Below are 20,637 nucleotides of genomic sequence, written 5' to 3' on the forward strand. Positions count from 1 at the left end.
ATCCCTGGCACCAAAAGTCTAGTCGCTCTAAATATTTATGCAGGAACGAACAAAATCTTCATGGTAATTGCTGTGTTTCTTGAAAGCTTGCCAGGTAACAGGCACTCTTTCTGTATCATTTAATTCATTCCTCTCAGAAGCTTTGCAAGGCTGGTGGGATGATTTTCATTTTATTAATTCAGGCTTGCACTAACCAGGTCCCAGGTATATGTGAATAAGGCACTAGGGGATATTGTCAAGGTGGAGCTCATATTCAGGCTGGATAAAGAAAGACAGAAAACAAACGAACAGGATAATTAGAGATTATGTTAGGTGCTGTAAAGAAAGTGAATAAACTGGATAGAAAGATTTCACTGGGGGAAGCCACTTTAGATAGGCTCTTCAAGGAAGGCCTTTCTAGATGCTTTATTTTTCGATGGAGGTAGAATTCAGTCTGAGATGACATTTGAGCTGAGACACAAAAGATGAGAATCAAACAGCCACATGAGGAATGTGGGCAGGGCTTTGAAGTCAGAGAAGAGCCAGCTCAGGGGCGGGAGGTGGGGAAGGGCGGGCAAGCTGGAGGAACGGAAAAAAGGTCAGCGTGACAGGGGTGTGGTGAGCAAGTGAGACAACAGGAGAGAAATAGTCAGGGGCCTTCCAGTTCCTCATATGCAGCTGGGGTTTTAATCTAAAGAGCGATGGCAAGGGATGAAGGGTTTTTAAGAAAGGGAAACGTGGGGTCTGATAGACATTTTTTAAAAAGATTGCTCCGGCTTGCTCTGTGGAAAAAAGACACGACAAGAGGAAGAATGAAGTCAGGGACCAAATGAGTAAGTGAGCACGGTTGTCAGGCAAGAGAGGAGGATGGCCGGGCCCATGTGGTGGCAAACACGCTCTACAGAGAAGGGGACAGATGCATTGCAAACGTAGAACATCCCGATTTGGTGACACGGCGGGGAAGCCTGAGTGGGAACAGAACCACAGAGCTACATCCTGGCTGAGTTCACATCAGACTCAGCCCACGTCACTGCCCAGTCTGACTGTCGGGTGGGCTCTTTCAACCTTGCCCAAAGGCAGGTGCCATGCCTCTTTCTCGGTCCTTTCTCGAGTGTCCACCCATTCTCTTTACCTGGTCCCTCAGGCACAAGCAAACAGGACCTGACATCCTTCAACATGGAGCTGTCCTCCAGTGGGATCAGCGCTGACCTCAGCCACGTGAGTGGCGGGCCTGGAGCAGGGGGGGAGCTTCGGGATGTTGTGGACACATGGCCAAGCATGCTCATCTCCTCCCTGGGCAGGGCCATGGCGTCGTGGGGGCAGTTGGAGCCAAGGACTGGGCTGGGGGCTTTCTAGACCTGGAGGCAGACCTGCAGGATGATAGATTTGTTGGGAATGAACCACTGACACCAGAAGCGAGAGCAGGATATTTGGGTGAGTACTTTTCTTTTCTGCTGCATTTTTTTTTTTGGTCTGAGGGGCCAGGGTCACTCAGACTGACTTTCAAAACAATAATGAAAGCGGTTAAGTAACCAGCATGAACAAACTCAGAATTTAAATATGGCTACAACATTCTTAATTTTTCCCTTAATAACCCCTCTGCTGTGACGTAATCATGCTTTTAGTTTCTGTATTTTATGATCCTTGGACATCTTGAGGCCTTGCGAATCCCAGAGACACTGCCCTTCCCAGAGCTAGCTAATTCCTACAGATAGTGAACAAGGGGACTGTGAGCAGGCCTTCCACATGCCAACCAGCCAACCCTGAGCCCATATCCCCAGCCACCTCCTTTACCTAACTTTCACACCCCAAGCCAGTATTCCCCCAGACCTAAATATCTAGTTAGCTAAGGACCACCCTTGTAGACCAGTGCCAACCAGCATTATTCACACCGTCCCGTCCTAAGCTTGCTCAAGCTTGCCTACCCAGCGACCTCTCTAGGTCTTACCCATAAATTGAATCCTGGGTCCCTTTTATAGCAGCCTGCCTCATTAGTAGGGGGACCAGCAGTTCCTCCTTGAGGCTTCCTCCTCTAGAATTGTCCATGAACTCCAAGGTTGATTCACCTCAAGAGATCTTCAGATGCCAAGTGCAGAGCAAAGGCACGTGGTCTGTGCACAGTTGCAGTTGCTTCTCTCTGCCTTATGGTGTCGCTGTTGTGAGCTTGTCCTGCACAGTTCTGTGGCTGCTAGTCTACCCAAGTGGATGCCAGTCTCAGGCACAGAGAGGCCTCACTCTTGTGCACAGAGGTTATAGCTCTTCCAGTTCACGCTCATATAGTCAACTTGTGTCAAGGCACAGACTGGCTTCAGGAGCCCTGGGGTAGGACTGCTTCCAGGATCTACCTAGAAACCCCCTCACCCGGCCTCATGCATGACCCCTATATAGGGGTGGGCCATGTCTTTATTAAACTCGCAGAGCACAAAGGCTTCCTTGTATAATTACCTTGGGAAAATTGGTGCCATCCATCTTGCATCTACCCTTCTAAGGAGGGCTACCCTCCATGATTTTCTCTCTCTCTTTTGACATTCTTTACTAAGTATTACATGCCAGGCCCCGGTGCATGACATGTATTGACAGATTTTATCTCATTTTATCTCATTTTATTCTTACAGTAACCCTGTGAGTAGGCATTTTTATTACCTGCTCTATTTTTTTTAAGATTTTATTTTTTTATTAGAGAGAGAGAGAGAGAGCACGCATTCGAGAGCCAACAAGCGGGGGGGAGGGGCAGAGGGAGAGAGAGAATCCCAAGCTGACTCCCGGCTGAGCACGGAGCCTGACGCGGGGCTCGATCCCAGGACCCCAAGATCATGACCTGAGCCAAAATCAAGAGTCGGATGTTCAACCAACTCAGCCACCCAGGCACCCCTATTACTTGTATTTTATAGATGAAGGCACTGAGCCCAGGAGAGTTTAAATAACTTGCCCAGGGTCACAGAACAAGTAGGTGGAGCCCAGTAGTGTAGCCCCCAAAGTCTGTGCTGGTAAACAACACACTTACACTGTAGTTCCTAACCCTAACACTTCAAGGAGCTTTGTGTCCCCCAGTATCCTGCGAGCTAGTCAGCAACACTGCTCTTTCAAGAAGAAATAGCCTATGGTTTAATCTCTGGTTAGGCGCCTGTCCCACTAGACACGCACACAATGCATGTGTATGTGTATATATGGATACGATTATATGTGCATGTATATATATTATATGTGTACATATAGATATATGATTGTACATATATTACCTTGTGTCAACTATACTTCAATAAGAAGAAAAGAAAAAAACATTTCAACTCCTGCTAAAATAAATAAATAAATAGATAGATAAAATCAATCAATGCCGGATGCCTGTGGTGCAACTCTCCTTCAGATCTTAGTTTAGATATCACTAGCATAGTGCTAAGCATTTTCTTTATTAAACTCGCAGAGCACAAAGACTTCCTTAACCCTCAAAACCACCCTATGAGGCTGGTACTATTCTGTTTTTTGGATAAGAAAACTGAGCCTCAGTGCGTGGTGTAATTGACCACAATCACACAGCTGGGAAGCATCAGCACTAGGAATAAAACCTTGCCTCTGATTTCAGAGGGCAAGTTCCTAACCCCAGCGCTCCAGGAATGTACACAGATGAATGGGAAAGGTGTTCAGCCTCTCTACCCTTCTTCTCCTGTGCTGTGGCGTCTCAGATGGCTCTGTTTTTGTCACTCATTTGCAACTACTCTAAGCAGAGAAGATGAAATTGGGTCAGTTAGTCGTCTCCTGAATCAGAGCGTTCCTATTGGATGGGTCCTGGCTCAAGCACAGTCCCTGGTCCAGTTTCCTGCTGCATTTCCTCAGATGTCCCCACAACGTGCTCACAGGGGAGAAACCTCGCTCACACGCAAGCTGTGGACTAGGAAGGTGGCCTGAAGGGAGAACTCTAAATAAAATGTGTTCAAGTCTCCTGCTTTATTTTTAATATTCACACAGATTTTGCATTCTTCTTATGAATATATCTCACTTTATTTTTTTAAAGATTTTATTTGTTTATTTGAGACAGAGAGAGCATGAGTAGAGGGGAGAGAGAGGTGGACTCCCTGCTGAGCAGGGACCCCCCCCCCCCAACAACCAGGGCTGGATCCCAGGACTCTGGGATCATGACCTGAGCCGAAGGCAGATGCCCAACCGACTGAGCCACCCGGGCTCCCCGTTATCTGATTATTTTTAAATAGTGTAGTCTCCCTTCCCAAACTTCAGGTCAGCTGAGGCTCAGGAAGATGCGCCATGTTTACTGGCAGCCTGTCGTCCGTGGCTGCTTTTTCCTGGGCCTGTGTGTTGGCCACAGTTTGAGAAATGCAGTTTTGGGCCAAGATGGCAGGATTTGTGCCACTCGGATCACATGGCTGCTTTTCTCCGGAGAAGGTCCTCTGACTATTTCAGTGCATCTCTGCTACTAACCCAGTTTCCCAGAGTCTCTGCCCTTTTTGTCCCTGGGTTTTACTTTCCTCCAGACGCCATTGCGCTTCTAATTCCAAGCCCCTGTCCTCCCTCTCTCCCATTCTCTCTCTCTGTCTCTCTCCACCACGCCCCTCAGGTTACACAGTGACCTGGCTGCCCTCCCAAAGGCTCACTTCCCTACTGGCCGCTGGAGCCCCCCGACACCAGCATGTGGGGCGGGTGCTGCTGTTCCAGAAGTCAAAGGAAAGAGGACACTGGAACCAAATCCAGAAGATAGATGGGAGCCAGGTGAGCACGGCCCCAGGGGGCATCCGCAGGTCAGGGACTGGTACGGCACTGGTCATGCTCCCTGCTGTTGGCAAGCACTCACCCACTCACGGTGCGGCAGGCCCTGTGCCAAGCACTGTCACATTCAGTCCCCACAGAGCCCTTGAGCTGAGCTTTGTTGTCTCCACCTGCCAGTTTAAGAAACAGAACCTCAGAGCACCCTCCTTGTCCTGACTCCTACAAGGCTCTGCGGAGGCGGGGCGGGGGGGGGTGGTCCAGGACTTGCACCTGCATTTGAAGGATGGAGTCAGATGGACATGGTACAGCTGAGGGGGAGGAGGTGTCCGGCTCACGGGGCTTCCTCAGACATCTTCCTCTCCGTGCAGATTGGCTCTTACTTCGGTGGCGAGCTGTGTGGCATTGACATGGACCAAGATGGGGAGACAGAGCTGCTGCTGATCGGAGCCCCCTTGTTCTATGGGGAGCAGAGAGGAGGCCGGGTGTTTATCTACCAGAAAAAACAGGTGGGGACCAGGACATGCAGGGGTAGGAGAAACAGATTCCCAGGCTGACCCAGGTCCCAACTATTCTGAAAGGCTTTCCCTGACTGATCATGGTGGATCAGACCTTTAGAACAACTGACAAACGAGAGCTGACACTCCGTGCTCAGGGAGGGTAGGCTGTGTGCAAGGCCCAGGGCCAAACCTTTTATTTACAGGACACCTCCGTTGGTCCTCACACAATCACCTTCTGGGAAACTCTGAGCTTTCCTTCATAAATGGGAGCACTGCGGCTCAGCAAGGCCGAGTCACCTTCCAAAGCCCCAAGGTCACCCAGACAGCAAGGGGTGGAGCTGGGACCTGAGCCCAGGTCAGTCTGCAGCACCGTTCCCATTGTGTGAGGGACCACACCCGACCCTTCTTCAGCGTCCTCCATGTACATGGTGCCGCCCCCTGCAAACGCGTGCTGAGTGCTTGAAGCAGGGCTTGTCACTTTGCTCCTTCCCAGCTGGGGTTCGAAGTGGTCTCAGAGCTGCAGGGGGACCCTGGCTACCCGCTTGGGCGATTCGGAGCAGCCATCGCGGCCCTGACGGACATCAATGGGGATGGGCTGGCGGACGTGGCGGTGGGGGCCCCTCTGGAGGAGCAGGGGGCTGTGTACATCTTCAACGGGCACTACAGGGGGCTGAGCCCCCGGCCGAGCCAGGTGAGAGGCACCCTACCTGCCCATCCAAACCCGTTCCCGGGCACCCAGAAGCCTCCAAGCCCAGACCCCACTTCCCCGCCTGACCCTTCCCCCCCCAACGGCCTGTCCTCTCCCTAGCTTAGCAGGAATTTTTCTCTTGGTCTCAGCGGATTGAAGGGACGCAGGTGTTCTCAGGAATTCAGTGGTTTGGACGCTCCATCCACGGGGTGAAAGACCTCGGAGGAGATGGCCTGACAGATGTGGCTGTGGGAGCTGAGGGGCAGGTGATCGTGCTCAGGTAAGATGGGACTGTTGATAATCTCAGCTCTCTCGTCCTTTGAACAGCTACCCCTGTACTAGGACTCTTCTGGTCTCTTCCTGCACAGCCTTCATGTCTTACTCAGGTTTAAACAGCTACAGTTCAGTGGCAGACTGGGATTTGAACCCAGGCCTGGCTGACATTAAAACCTCCTAGAGAAGCAACATCCTGTGATGGCTCTAGAACCTGGTCACCTGGGGCGCCTGGGTGGCTCAGTCGGTGAAGCACCTGCCTTCTGTGCAGGTCATGATCTCAGTGTCCTGGGATCGAGCCCCACATCGGGCTCCCTGCTCAGCGAGGAGCCTGCTTCGCCCTCTGCCTCTGCGTCTCTCTCTCTGTGTCTCTCATGAGTAAATAGATAAAAATCTTAAAAAAAAAAAAAATAGAACCTGGTCACCTGGATTCAGGTCAAAGCTCTACCATTTACTTCTTGGGTGGTCTGACCCCAGTCACTTAGCTCCTCAGGTCCTCAGTTTCTCATTTTTGAAATGGTGACGACAATTCCTGTCTCTCCCCTGTCTTCCAGTTACTGGAGGCATCGTGTAACATCAGTGAGTGGACTAGAGCACCTGCTGGGTTTTAAATACTGGACCAAGCATTGAGTACAGAGTGTATATGTGGGGAAATCTGTAATAAAAAGTTAAGCACGGGCGCCGGGGTGGCTCAGTCGTTAAGCGTCTGCCTTCGGCTCAGGTCATGATCCCAGGGTCCTGGGATCGAGTCCCGCATCGGGCTCCCTGCTCAGTGGGGAGTCTGCTTCTCCCTCTCCCTCTGCCTCTGCTTGTGTGCTCTCTCTCTCCTTCTCTGTCAAATAAATAAACACAATCTTTAAAAAAAAAAAAAAAAAGTTAAGCACACAGGGAGGTGATTACAACTCGTGGCGAGTGCCGTGAGGGAAGTGAACAGCGTTCTGTGAGATGGAACAGTAGGCGAGACCTCCTCTAGATGGGGTGGCCGAGAAAGGCCTCTTGGAGGAGGTGATATCTGAGCTGGGACTTAGAAAAGGAGAAGGAGCCAGGCTTGCAGAAATCTGGGGTAAGAGCCTTCCATGTAGAAAGCTCAGGATGTGCGGAGGCCATGAGGCAGGCAAAAGTTGGACTTGGCCAGAACATCAGCCAAGGGAGAGGGTGGGAGGAAATAAGATGGGAGAGGCGGGCAGTGTGACACGGATAGTAACAAGTTTGGATTTTATTCCAAAGGCCACGTGGCATCAGTGAAGCATTATAAGCACGGAAGTAGCTCCACATGATTTCTCTTTCTAAAAGCTCACTCTTCTGGGGGCCCTGGGTGGCTCAGTTGGTTGAGCGTCTGACTCTTGATTTCCGTTCAGGTCATGAGCTCAGGGTCGTGAGATGGAGCCCTGTGGCGGGCTCCACCCCGGGTGTGGAGCCTGCTTGGGATTCTCTGTCTCTTTCTCCTTGTCCCTCTCCCCGCCCCCCCAAAGCTCACTCTTCCGTATGGAAAATGGGTCAGAGGGCTACTAGGAACTGGGAAGCCCTAATGAATTACCATTATTATTACTGTTTCGAGGAGACAGTGCTGTTGAGGTCTGCTTTCGGGGAGGAGAGTCCTCTGGACGCGGGTAGAAGGAGCCCCGGGTCTGACTGGGAGTGCAGTTGAGGCCCAGGGAAAGTGTTCTTGTTTTCCGCTCTGCAGTGCCCGGCCTGTGGTGGACATCCTCACTCAGATATCCTTCTCTCCGGCGGAGATCCCAGTGCATGAAGTGGAATGCTCCTATTCAACCAGTAACAAGAAGAAAGAAGGAGTTAACATCACAGTGTGTTTCCAGGTCAAGCCTCTCACCCTCCAATTTCAAGGTCAGGGCCGTTCCCCTGCTCCCCTGAGCTGTTGCTTATGGCCCCACCCTTCACCTTCTGCCTTTTCTCCCTGCCCAGGGCTCCTGGTTGCCAACCTCACTTACACTCTGCAGCTGGATGGCCATCGGACCAGAAGCCGGGGGCTGTTCCCAGGAGGGAGACATGAACTCAGCGGGAACACAGCGGTCACTGGAGACCCGTCCTGCACCAAGTTCTGGTTCCACTTCCCGGTAAGGGAGCCATCGGGGCTGCGCTAGGAAGTGTGGGGGCGGCGGAGCTGACCGCAGTGGGTGCAAGGCTCGGCTCGGTCACCGACCAGCTGGGTCACAGGCCCTTGGATCTCTCTACACCATCTCCTTGTGCAATAGTGGTAATAATACCGTTAGCATATTTTCTCTAGTCCTCAATCTATGGACGTAGGCGTTTTGACATCGTTACCATTAGAAAATACTTCCCATTTTCCCCCTGATTTTTCCACACATCATATATTAATGCTGCTACCCAGCTTCTTATAAGTATTTTAATAGATACAGAATATTCCGTCACGGCGGTGCATCCTTATTTGCCAGGCACACATAGTCACTTATTAGTAACATCCATCGCAGAAAAACTTTTTTTAAATATCAGTTTGAGCAACTGCTGAGACGCCCAAATTCAGTTTGCTTCTAACAGTCCTGTGTAAAGTAGGGTTGATGGTAAATTATTCTGATCCCTTAGGTATTTATTAAGAGACTGGGTATGGGATTGGTGTGTAAGATTTTGAAGTTCGGGGGCACCTGGGTGGCTCAGTCAGTTAAGCGTCCAACTCTTGATTTCGGCTCAGGTCATGATCTCAGGGTCGTGAGATCGAGCCCCGTGTCAGGCTCCGTGCTCAGCATGGAGTCTGCTTGAGATTATCTCTCTCCCTCTCCCTCTTTCCCTCATCCCCCCATCTAAAAACAAAAAGATTTTGAAGTTTGTTTTAATTTTTTTTGTTATGGGGAAATTTCAAACATAAAAGCAAAAAAAAAAAATAGCTCAGTGAACCCCCAAATACTCATCACCCAGTGTCAACAGTTATGAGCTCATTATCTTAGCTCATTCATACCTGCATTCAGTGCCCCTCTGCTTCCTTGCACCCCACCCGTACCCACCACATGATTTGGAGATTTTCAACATAAATTTGCCAGAGAAGAGATAGTGTGTCATGATGGGAAGACCTTGGACTTGGAATTGGACAGATTTGGGCTCACTTCCTAGCTCTAGGCCTTAGGAAACTTGGATTACCTTTGTTGACCTTATGTTCCCCATCTCTAATGTGGAGATAATAATGCCTGCCTGTTTGGGTTGGTGAAGGAGTTCAGGTGAAGATGATTCAGGTGCCTACAAAGTGCCAGTGTGAGGGACTGGTAATAACATAAAAGGCCAAGACCCATCACTGTTCTCAAGGAACTAGGATATTCTAGTTATTCTAGAATATTCTTTTCTTGTGCAAACTTCAATAACGGCTGCCTAGAGCAGTTTGACAGAGACTCAGGGACTTTGGTCAGGACTCAATGGGAAAAGTGGGGTGGTTGATTAGCAATGTCTGCCATGGGAGTTGGGGCTGAGGGAGATACTCGGGCTGAGAAGCGACCCTGGGCATATTATAAACACCTGATGTTAGAATCTCATCATTTGTGAAGTATGAACCAGGTGAGCATTTAACTGGAAGATTAAACTCACAATATCGGTGGTACTCTCATCACCTTCAGGTATGCATTCAAGACCTCATCTCTCCCATCAACGTCTCCCTAAATTTCTCTCTCTGGGAGGAAGAAGGGACACCGAGGCACCAACATGCGGTAAGAAAAGATGACTTAGGGGAATTGATAGGAAACAGGGGAGAGTCGAATTTCAGTTTAGCAAGACTGTATTATAGAGGAGTCTTTGGTTTTAAGCAAGAGAAACCAAATACAGCCCACTTCAGCAGGAAAGGAACGTATCGGAGCTTGTATTTGGCAAAGCAAGACTGGGAAGAAGGAGAACCACAGTGGAGGCTCTGGGGGCTCTTGAGGGGAGGGAATAATGGATGGACTCTTCAGGACATGGCCCCTTCTGTGAATCTACTCCAGGTTCCTGCCAAGCATCAGCTTCAGACCTCACCAGGATCCTAATAATACTGCTCAAGGAGCAAATTCCAGGCAGGACAGGGCACCCTGATCAGTCTTCTCATCGAAGGGTATTCAGTTGAGAGCAGGTAGTTTCCTCAAAGCCGAATTGGGGTGGGGGGCATCATGATGTAAAAGAAGAGGGAAACAGTATCTATCCTCATCTGCTGGACCACACACTCCCAAACCCAGGGCCAAAGCCAGATTTCCTCTCCTCAAATCCTTGACACTCAGCTGGTGGTTTAGCTTCAAGGCAGCAGGATCTGGTGGAAAGAGCCTGGGCCTGCCAGCCCAGAGATGTGGATTTTGTTTTTCCTGGCATGAACATCTGAGCAGTTCCATCCCTCCCTGGGACCGTGTCCCCACCTATAAAATAAGTCATGACATCGTGAGGCCTCTCCCAGAGCTGGAGCACGTGACTGCTAAGTGCACTCTTCCTCGTGGCTTTTGGCAGCATGCGCTGAGTGCCCACGCCCGCTCACTCTCCTGAGACTTGAAGGGAACGATGGCGTGCTCGCCAAAAATTAAAGCCCCTGCCCACCAGATGCTCATCACGTGCTTAAGGAAAGTTGATTGAGCACCTGCCTGTGCTGAGCCCTATTCTGGGCACTGGCTCCACTGAGGTAAATAAAACATGGTGCCTGCCCGCAAGGGGTTCACGGTCTGCTCTGGAGGTCAGACAAGTCAACAGACAGTTATGACGGGCCGTCATGAGGCTGTGGTCAGGGTAGATGTGGCGTGGCAATAGAATCTTAGACAACATGTCTGTTGCCTGAGACGCGACCCCTGAAGTCCCCGGGTAGAGAAGGGGAGCTGGGCGTTCAGAGAGAAGGCATCGTGTGAGCCCAGGCAACAAAGATGGCGCAGCCTGCGCGTGTTGGGGAGCACAGCAGGCGTGAGAGAGACGTGCAAGAGCACACCCCTTCCTGAAATCCACGTGATGCTTACCCTTGCATCTCATTGGTCAGAACGTGGTCACACGACCACACCTAAGTACGAGCCTGGGAAGCGCAGCCGCCTGGCCAGGTGGCCGTATGACCACGTGGAAAGGGGAGGCTCTGTTTTAAAGGCAGATGAAGAGGAAGGGTATATGGAGACAACCAGCAGTCTCTGCCATCGGCACTAATTTTTTTTTTTTTTTTTTTTTTTAAAGCCGAGCTGTGTGGAGTAGGAACTCAGGGTAAAAAAGAGACATGAGCTCACGGTTTCTTAAGAAAGGCTTCCTGGGGGAAGTGTCACTGCTTCTGGGTCTTGCAGAATGAGTCAACTTTGGGTGGTGGATTGAGGAGAGGTAAAGGGAAAAGCATAAGGGAAGGTGTGGTGCTACATTCAAGGAAGATGAGGAGGTGGGCGTAGCTTCTTGTAGAAGGACAACTGAGCAAGACAGAGGCCCCGGATGCCCATTTGGGGGCTGGCTGTGGTCTAGTGAGTGGCGGGAATCTGTGTTTAGGATGGGTGGGAACAGTCAGCAGAGGCCCCCAGGACCCCTGTCCCTTAAGGAAGAGTGGGGAGGGCGCCTGGGTGGCTCAGTTGGTTAAGCGACTGCCTTCGGCTCAGGTCATGATCCTGGAGTCCCGGGATCAAGTCCCACATTGGGCTCCCTGCTCAGCAGGGGGTCTGCTTCTCCCTCTGACCCTCCTCCCTCTCATGCTCTCTGTCTCTCTCTCTGTCTCAAATAAATAAATAAATAAAATCTTTAAAAAAAAAAAAAAGGAAGAGTGGGGAGGTTGTTTGGCAGGTGGCCTGGAAGTGGAGGAGGCTGGAGTCTTTCTAGAACATTCAGCTAATAACTCACAGAACACTTCTATGAAGCCATTACCCTCAGGATAAAGTCCCAACTCCCAAACCGGCTTCAAGGCCCAGGGGAACCTGGACCCTGCTGCGGTCTCCTGCCCCCGTCGCGCAGCACTGCGGCGGGTCTGAGCGTCTTCCGGCTGCACGCACAGGCCCAAGCTCTCTAGCCTCGGGCCGGGCCTTCGTGTGGCCTGTCCTTTCTTCCTCCCGCTCCCTTCTCACCAGGCTCTCTCCTGCTCATCCTTTAGATTTCAGTGGGAGATAGGATTCCCTTCTGCAGGCTCTGAATATACCCTGTACTTGTCCCTTCAAACTCTTGAAGATGCTGGTCGTTTCTCCCCCTAGATCGGGGAGGGTGGGGTGGAGGGGGGGAGATGGGCAGTGTGTCTCTTTTGTTCTCTGGTGTGTATACCCAGTGCCCAGCACAGGGCCTGGCCTGGAGCAGAAGCCCCAGAAATGTTGGGAAAACTGGCCTTGATCTGAGGAGAGATGGAGAGCTGCTCTGGGGGGAGCTGGGGTTTGCCGAGGAGAACCACAGTAAGAGCTAGTCACTGGCGGGCGAGCCCAGGGAAGAAGGAGATGGGCCAGGAGGAGCTTTGGAGCTGCTTTGTCAAGGCCAGGTCCTCTTGTCCAGTGGACACCCTGAGCCTCGGCCTCCCTTGAGGAGCTGCCATTCAAGGACTGCACAGGTGAGCTTGGGGCCGAGTCAGGAGGGTGAGGTGCCGCCTGGGGCGGGCCTTGGCTCCTGAGAGGGGCCGACCAAGCCAGCCCAGCTGAGCCCCAAGCTCTGAGCCCCTCCAGCCCTCCTTCGAGAGTTCTGCTGCCTCAACTAACCTGTCTTGTCTCCCGGCCCTCCCACCACTCTGCTCAGCAGGGCAAGGACATACGGCCCATCCTGAGACCCTCACCACACGCAGAGGCCAAGGAGGTAAGAGGGAAAGAGAGGCAGCTGGAGAGGCCAGGCTCCCTCCCTCCCGGGGCTGGGGCCTGAGTCTCCTAGTCTTTCTTCTTGGCCTTTCAGATCCCTTTTGAGAAGAACTGCGGGGAGGACAAGAAGTGTGAGGCAGACCTGGAGCTCTCGTTCTCCTCTGCACGGTGAGGCCTCCAACCCCCTGGGCCCTCCTGTGCCACCTGGTGTTTTCCTGCGGCAGCTCCTGGGTGCGGGAAAGAACAGGGCGCTTCGAGTCAGAAGACCCGCGTCTGTACTCACTAGATCTGTCTCGTGGGCCTTCGTTCGCCTCTCGGGGAAATTCCAGTCCCTTGGGTACGCCTGTCAGGATCAGATGAGGTCGAATCACTCAAAGCCTGTGCGCAGGAGCTGATTTGGGTCTATTCATTTTTTTCTAGCCTAGCAGATCCCTCAGTTCTGACAGCCCCCGCCTCTGATCCTGCTTCCTTCACCTGGGCCTCTGTAACTTTTCCCTGGTCTTGCCCCCCAGATCCAGTGTCCTGCGTCTGACCCCCTCTGCCACCTTCTCTGTGGAGCTGATACTGAATAACTTGGAAGAAGACGCGTACTGGGTCCACCTCCACCTGAGCTTCCCCCAGGGACTCTCCTTCCGCAAAGTGGAGATGCGCAAGGTGAGCGCCAAGGCAGGGTCTGCCCGAGGCCTCCCTTGTCCCCACAGCTTCGGCTCCCCTCACAGGGCCTCGGGCAGACAGGACAGCCTGAAGATGTGGGCAGCAGCAGGCATGCAGAAGCCTTGCGCCCACATCCGGGTTCTCAGCCTGATGGCCACCCTCACCCTCCGTGGGCCTCAGATCCCCCACCAGAGAGGCTGGGGACACCCGCAGGGCTAGCGAGAGGGTCACGTGGAATGGAGAATGTGACAGAGGCTCGTGGATCTGGTGACCAAGAAGGTGTACACAGATTTAGTGAGCGCCCTCTTCCTCCATCCTAAAGGGGACCAACGTGTTTTTGCGGGGTGGCCCGGGTTGTTTTATTTTTCATTTTTATTTTTTTAAAGATTTTGCTTATTTATTTGACAGAGAGAGACACAGCGAGAGACGGAACACAAGCAGGGGGTTGTGGGAGAGGGAGAAGCAGGCCTCCCGCAGAGCAGGGAGCCCGATGCGGGGCTCGATCCCAGGACCCTGGGATCACGACCCCAGCCGAAGGCAGACGCTTAACGACTGAACCACCGAGGCGCCACCAAGCCTGGGTTGTTTTAAATACAACTTTTACTTTGTTAATTCTCAGCGCTGAAGTAATACGTGATCACCACAGAAAGCTGGAAATCACAGAGAAGTTTAGAGAAGACTGTCACCCCATACTCCTACAACTCAGCACTTACTACTTTTAATATTTTAGTGTTTATCGTGCTGTGTATCTACACACATACATATAAATTACGTTGCATATTCATTCATCCTGTACTTGTTTTTACTGATTGGCAATTTGCTCTCCATTTGGTTATTTTTCCTCCTTGGTTTTAAAACAAACGGTTATTGTGGTAAAATATATGTAATAGCAAATGTGCCACTTTAGCCCTTTTCAAGCGTACAATTCAGTGGCACTGAGAACATTCACGATCTTGTGCCACAAGCACATCTGCTTGCAGAATTTTCCCATCATCTCAAACAGAAGCTCTCAATCCATTAAAAGCTGTAATTCCCCATTCCCCACCCTTCACCCCTGGTCATCTCTCATCTACTCTCCGTCTCTGTGAATTGGCCGATTCTAGATTTTTCACAGACGTGGAATCATAGGATATTGTCCTCTCATGTCTGTCTTCTTCGCTTAGCATGGCATTTGTGAGGTGCATCCATATGACAGCATGGGCCAATTTGCTTTTTAAGGCTGAGTAATACTCCATTGTATGGATAGACCGCATTTTGTTTATCCGGTCATCTGTCGGTGGACATTTGAATTATTCTCACCCAGCAACATTAAATGCTTCCTCACGGGGCATCTAGTAGAGTGGTGTAGAACTCGAGATCCGGAGTCAGACAGACCTGTGTTCACTTTCCTACCAGATCCCTGCCAGATGACCCAGGGGTGGGACCCGGGGAAGTCACCAGACTTGCCCAAGCCTCTGTTTCCTTATCGAAGTCCCTCCCCGATCTGAGGCTGAGATCCGTCCTCCCAGATGATAGTGAAGATGAATGGTTCTATGCTGCTTAGCCCAGGATCAAGGCTCGAGCTCACTTTAAAAATGGTTGCTGACTGTGTAGATCTCACTGTATCCTCGCCTGGGATCGTTCAGCGTGCCGAACCATTCCTAGCTCTTTGAACTGTTGGATCACTTCTGGATTTTCACAATTATACATAGCGTTGTGGTGGACATCTTTGAATGAAGCCTCTGGCTGTGCCCCTGATTCCCCCCCTCCCCCTGAGAATATGCCCTGGCAGGGACAGAGCAGGGGGACGTGGGCCCTGAGGGTTGGTGGCCTCCGGGAACCTTGGCCTTGCCCACTAAGAAGTCTGTTCCTTCTCTTCTCACCCCCAGCCCCACAGCCAGATACTTGTGAGCTGCGAGGAGCTTCCCGAGGTATCTGAGCTTCTGACCAGGATCCTCTCTTGCAACGTGAGCTCTCCCATCTTCAGAGCAAGCAGCTCGGTGAGTGCCTCAAACCCCGAGGAGCCAAGCCGCCACCAAGGGGCTCTGGGCTGAGGTAGGGAGGGAAGGGTGCAGGTGATGGGTAAAGAAGCTCCCCCCTCCTACCCCAAAGGGAATGACAGCTTGGACTTTGGAATCAGACAAACCTGGGGTTGGGTTATTCATTTTGTGACCTTACACGCGACTTAAATGTTTGGAACTTTGGATCCTCATCTGTACAATGGGGATAAAACACCTATTTATGGGGCTAAATAACAGTGGTCCCCAGTCTCACAGCAGTTGGGCTTGGGGGCCCTGAGGTGCTTCCCTCCTCATTGCCCTCTCCTCCCCTGCCAGGTTGTCATCCAGGTGATGTTTCATACGCTGCTGAACAGCTCCTGGGGGGACTTTGTCGAGCTGCACGCCAATGTGAGCTGGTGAGCAGGCCCCAGGCAGGCGCCCCGGCTCGCAGACGGCCACACGGTCCTGGCCACGCGCTTCTCCTAACACTGGCCTCTGCCTTGCCCCCGTGCAGTGACAATGAGGACTCAGACGTCTTGGGGAACAACTTGGCCGCCACCAGCATCCCCGTCCTGTACCCCATCAACATCCTCACTGAGGAGTAAGTCCTGAGCCGCCCACCAGCCCTTTCCTCCCACCTCCACCTCCCCCACCCAGGGCTCAGCCTTGCCCCCCGGGGCTCTCCTTCAGAGCCTCCTCCTTTCCTCTGGCCCCCCAGGGGTAATTAGAACTGATTCCAGCCACAACCCCAAGAGTTTTCAACACCCCAAACAAAGAGTGGAGGCCCTTTAGGAGTTCTGAGATCAATGGTTTACTGATGGAAGAAAAAGCACACGGAGTGTTGACCTTATTTCAGACACTGTGCTCGCCGCAGTGCACAGCTGGGGCCTCCCCTGGAGCTTTCAGCCCCTCAGGGGGCAGCTGTGCCTCTCTCCATGTTACCAGGGAACAGGCAGGCTCAGAGAAGGGAGGAACTCACTCAGAGTCTTACGGCTAGGAAGCACTGATGCTGGCGTCCGAATTTGGGTCTGTCTGACTCCAAAACCCCGTGCTAGATGCCCCCCGCTTCCTGGGGGCCAGGAGCACTGGGAGAGAGAAGGAGAAACTGTTCGCAATGGCTCTTGCCCACAGAGAGCTCATAGTCCGGTAGGAGAGGCCAAGCTCACGCGTACACAGAATCAGTGAGTCTCACAAGGTTATGGTGGGAAGGACCCATGGGAATCCCCAGTTGGATTTTCTCATTTACAGAAAAGAGGATGAAGCCCGAAAAGCAGAGTAGCTTTCTCAGGTTGGCTCAGTGAGAGGGGGACAGGGACAGTGACTGAGCCAAGGTCTCTGGTGCTTTTGAAGGCAAATGCCAAACACAATGATATTATCTGGAGTGCGATATGAAATTAGAGCCAGGAGAGGTGATTTGGGTTGGAGGAGTGATGGGAGGGTTCATGGAGAGGTGGGGGCTTAAACTGGGGCCTGGGGAATGAGGGGGTTCAGATAAGGGCCAGGGAGGAGGAAGGACGTTCTCCCGAGAGAGAGAGAGAGAGAGAGAGAGAAGAGCGTAGACGAAGCAGCAAGCAGTGGGGTAAATTTGGGGAGCAGGGAGCGCACAGGTGTGGGGGACAACAGGTGTGTGTGGGGTGCAGCGGGCAGGACTGGACATGGGGGGCTGTGGGCCTGACCCTTGCGGGCAGCAGGGGGCCATTGGCGGATTCTGAGTAGGCAGGTGGCAGGATCAGACAGTGACGTTAGGAAGGTCATTGGAAGGATGGGATGGCGAGGAAGCCAGAGGCTGGTGCCATTATGTGGGAGATGAAGGACCCAGAGGACAGTGGAGACCCTCTTGAGGTGGGGACCCTGTGTGGCGGGGAGCATACAGCTCTAAAGGCACATCCGCCTGGGTTCCAGCCCTGGCCCTCCACGGCAGGACTCCGGGCAACAGACAGGACCCCTTCCACGAACCTCACTTTCCAAAGGGAAACAGCAGAGCGCTGGAAGGTTACATGAGAGCAAGGCTGCGTGGTCCCTGGGGGGTTCCCTCAGAGGCTTCCCCTGACCCGGGCCCCTGCCCTGCTGGAGATTGGGTCCTTGTCTTCTCCTCTTTCTACCTCTGCTCTTCCCTCTCTCCACAGCAAGGAAAACTCCACACTGTATGTCAGCTTCACCCCCAAGGGTCCCAAGAGCCACCTTGTCAAACACTTCTACCAGGTATGAACCTCCGTGTGAAAAGGCCCTTCTGGGTCACACGGTTTCCAGCCCCATCCTGAGGAAAGCGTGGAGGCTGCAGAGACACGAGCCTCATCCTCGGCGAACCCGGCGCCCTCCGCCTCATCCCGTGATCCTTTCTAGAGCTCCTCACAGCCCCCACGGAAGTGCTTCCAGCTCATTTCCAGCACTGGATCCTTCGTGGGATCGCAGAGCTTGAGAGCCAGAAGCACTCTGAGAGAGAACCTAGATTTTCATTCACACGTTCAATGAGCCACAGTTCTAGTCTAGGTACTTTTCTCTTACCTAAGTCCGTCAGGGCCCCTGACCCAGTTCTCTGCCTGGTGCTTTATAGATGTGACCCCCTCCCCTGTGATTCTCACCCCAGAAGGTAGAGGCGTGGCCATTCCCAGCGTGCAGATGAGACATCCACAGCACAGAGAGGCCGAGTAACTTGCCAGGTTACCCAGCCACTTAAAGGGGAAAGGTCAGATTCCAGCACTTATTGGAATACCAAATTTCATGTGTTTAACCTCTGTGTTAATGATCTGTCACTTCTCATGCCATATGCTCGGAGCTGTAATAGCAATCTTCACGGGAACAAAGAAGAGGGAGGCCAGCCCCTGAGACTAAAGCTCCAGGAGTCTAAGGCCTTTTTAGAGGTAACCTCAGAGAGGAGTAGGCACTGACTGCCGAAGGCACTCTTGTTTTCCCATGGAGGAAACTGAGGCCCCAAAGAGAAACTGTCTTTTCCCAAGGCCATGTTGGCGTCAGGGCAGACTGGGGCAGGAACCCAGCAGGAAAGGGACCCCAGGCAGGTAGCCCATTTAGAACAGAGGCTGGAGCCATCTCCTCTGGAATAGATGATGGAGGAGAGGGGCCCTTGGGGAGGTCAGATGCCCATTTGCATAGAGAATGGCCAGTAGGGTTGGTTTCTAGTGCTGTTCGCTGGGATGCCTCTGGGTTCCCCAAGGAGGTTGGCAGACTAGTCCTTCTGCCAGCAGAATAGTGGGAAAGACTTGGACAGGCATGGATCCAAACCCCAACTCTACCCCTGGATCTCTGTGTGACCTTGGGCCAAGGGCTTAACTGTCCATGCCTCAGTTCCTTGCTGTGACAAATGGCATTCGGAACGAGAACTTGCAGGTGTTGTGAGGTTGAGGTGGGGTACTAACTCCCCGTGGAGTGCTTGGCCCGGTGCCTGGGGAGTGGAGGCTGTTAATGGCTGAGGCGGGTCTTGGGCCCCAGCCTGGAGATTCCTCAGCGACTGTGGAAGCCTGCTTCCCTTCTTGCCCCACTCCTCTGGGAACCAACTCAAACCTTTTGCGCTCCCCCCTGCCCCCACACACCCCATTTCTCTCTCTCTCGGGATAGTCATCAGAGCCAGATGCCTCCGGCCACCTCCAGCCACATCAGCACCCTCCAGCATCTTAAGCTCTGCATTTGGCTCCCTGCCGCCTGGCCCACCGCGCAGCCACTCTTGCTAAAGGCCCTGATGATGTCTGTTTTAACGAAACCCAACTAGGCGTGGGACACTGGGGATCTTTCCCTCTTGCCGGAAGCTCTCCTGTTAGGCCCCTTTTGCCACAGGGAGGTCAGCTGGGGTCTGTTGTGAGCTCAGCAGGCATGGTAATCCAGTGAGAGCTGGGCAGCCGGCCCATGGGGTCTTCCTCATGGTCTCCCTCTCCCCAGGCCGGTTAGGCACAAAGGCTTCAGCCAGACCTGAAATCTTTTTAAAGCTCTGCCATTTCAAGCTGTGTGGCATTGGGCAGTTTAGTTAACCTCTCTGAGCCTCAGTTTTTCAATCGGTAAAATGGGGATGATAACCGCACCTACTTTGGGTGGGTCCATCATCCAAGGAAGGTGATAGAGCACAGCCCATCCAGTCTCTGGAGGCGCAGCCTGGGTTCAGATGCCCGCTCTGCTCCCCGATCACTTCAGACAGATTCTTCTCCCTGAACCTCAGTCCTCCCCTCTGTGACACGGGGACAGTGCTGCCCGCCACAGACGCCGGCACTCGGCCAGAACCACAGGATGCCCAGCGAGCTGAGCATTCAGCAAATGGCGATCGTTCTTATGTGCGTCTCCCCATGCGCCCCATCTTCACTGCCCGCCCGGCATGCGTTCCCACAGTTCGAGTCCCCCTCCCAGCTCGCAACTCCGCACCACGACCCTCCTGCTCCCCCGGCGCTCCTGGCCCCGCAGCCTGTCACTGCTCTCCGCCCAGATGCCCTCGAGCATCTTTTTCCGCCTTTTAACAGCTTTATGATAGAATGAGATAAAAGTCACAGTTCATACGATTTACCTGCTTTTATTAAAAAAAGATTTTATTTCAGAGAGAGAGAGTACACAAATGGGGGGAGGGGCAGAGGGAGAGGGAGAAGCAGGCTTCCCGCTGAGCAGGGAGCCCCGAAGCGGGGCTTGACCCCAGGACCCTGGGATCATGACCTGAGCCGAAGGCAGACACTTAACTGACTGAGCCACCCAGGCGCCCCTGATTTACCTGTACAGATCAGGGGCACCTGGGTGGCTAAGTCCCTTAAGGGTCTGACTTTGGCTCAGGTCGTGACCTCAGGGTCCTGGGATTGAGCCCTGAGTCAGGCCCCCTGCTCTGCGGGGAATCTGCTTCTCCCTCTCCCTCTCTCTCTGCCCCTCCCCCTGCTTGTGCTCTCTTTGTCTCTCTCTCAAATAAGTACATAAAATCTTTTAAAAAAAATAATAAAGCATGGGGCGCCTGCGTGGCTCAGATGGTTAAGCGTCTGCCTTCGGCTCAGGTCATGATCCCGGGGTCCTGGGATCGAGTTCCGCATCGGGCTCCCTGCTCCTTGGGAGCCTGCTTCTCCCTCTGCCTCTGCCTCTCTCTCTCTCTGACTCTCATGAATAAATAAATAAAACATTTAAAATAATAATAATAATAATAATAATAAAGCATATGGTTCAGTGGCTCTTAGTATATT

General features: G+C 52.6%; 1 protein-coding gene across 5 annotated transcripts in view; it reads left to right on the top strand.

The window, feature by feature from the left end:
- The window catches only part of ITGAL (integrin subunit alpha L), a 58,901-nt gene that overhangs the window by 31,105 nt on the left and 7,159 nt on the right, over nucleotides 1-20,637 (top strand). For 4 of the 5 annotated variants that reach the window (XM_045875331.3, XM_064592970.1, XM_064592971.1 and 1 more), the window contains 16 exons: nucleotides 1,124-1,197; nucleotides 1,281-1,413; nucleotides 4,547-4,698; nucleotides 5,064-5,201; nucleotides 5,686-5,883; nucleotides 6,030-6,160; nucleotides 7,838-7,998; nucleotides 8,077-8,228; nucleotides 9,732-9,821; nucleotides 12,793-12,849; nucleotides 12,943-13,016; nucleotides 13,361-13,502; nucleotides 15,371-15,481; nucleotides 15,818-15,897; nucleotides 15,996-16,082; nucleotides 17,608-17,683. In XM_045875331.3, coding sequence (XP_045731287.1) covers nucleotides 1,124-1,197; nucleotides 1,281-1,413; nucleotides 4,547-4,698; nucleotides 5,064-5,201; nucleotides 5,686-5,883; nucleotides 6,030-6,160; nucleotides 7,838-7,998; nucleotides 8,077-8,228; nucleotides 9,732-9,821; nucleotides 12,793-12,849; nucleotides 12,943-13,016; nucleotides 13,361-13,502; nucleotides 15,371-15,481; nucleotides 15,818-15,897; nucleotides 15,996-16,082; nucleotides 17,608-17,683 — 1,856 coding nt within the window. The remainder of the gene's footprint in view (nucleotides 1-1,123; nucleotides 1,198-1,280; nucleotides 1,414-4,546; nucleotides 4,699-5,063; nucleotides 5,202-5,685; nucleotides 5,884-6,029; nucleotides 6,161-7,837; nucleotides 7,999-8,076; nucleotides 8,229-9,731; nucleotides 9,822-12,792; nucleotides 12,850-12,942; nucleotides 13,017-13,360; nucleotides 13,503-15,370; nucleotides 15,482-15,817; nucleotides 15,898-15,995; nucleotides 16,083-17,607; nucleotides 17,684-20,637) is intronic. The other variant, XM_045875332.3, reaches the window with a different exon arrangement.

Source organism: Mirounga angustirostris, unplaced genomic scaffold (genome assembly GCF_029215605.1).
Source record: "Mirounga angustirostris isolate CCGP_5_RB_7025 unplaced genomic scaffold, mMirAng1.0.hap1 SCAF_5, whole genome shotgun sequence".
Lineage (NCBI taxonomy): Eukaryota > Metazoa > Chordata > Mammalia > Carnivora > Phocidae > Mirounga > Mirounga angustirostris.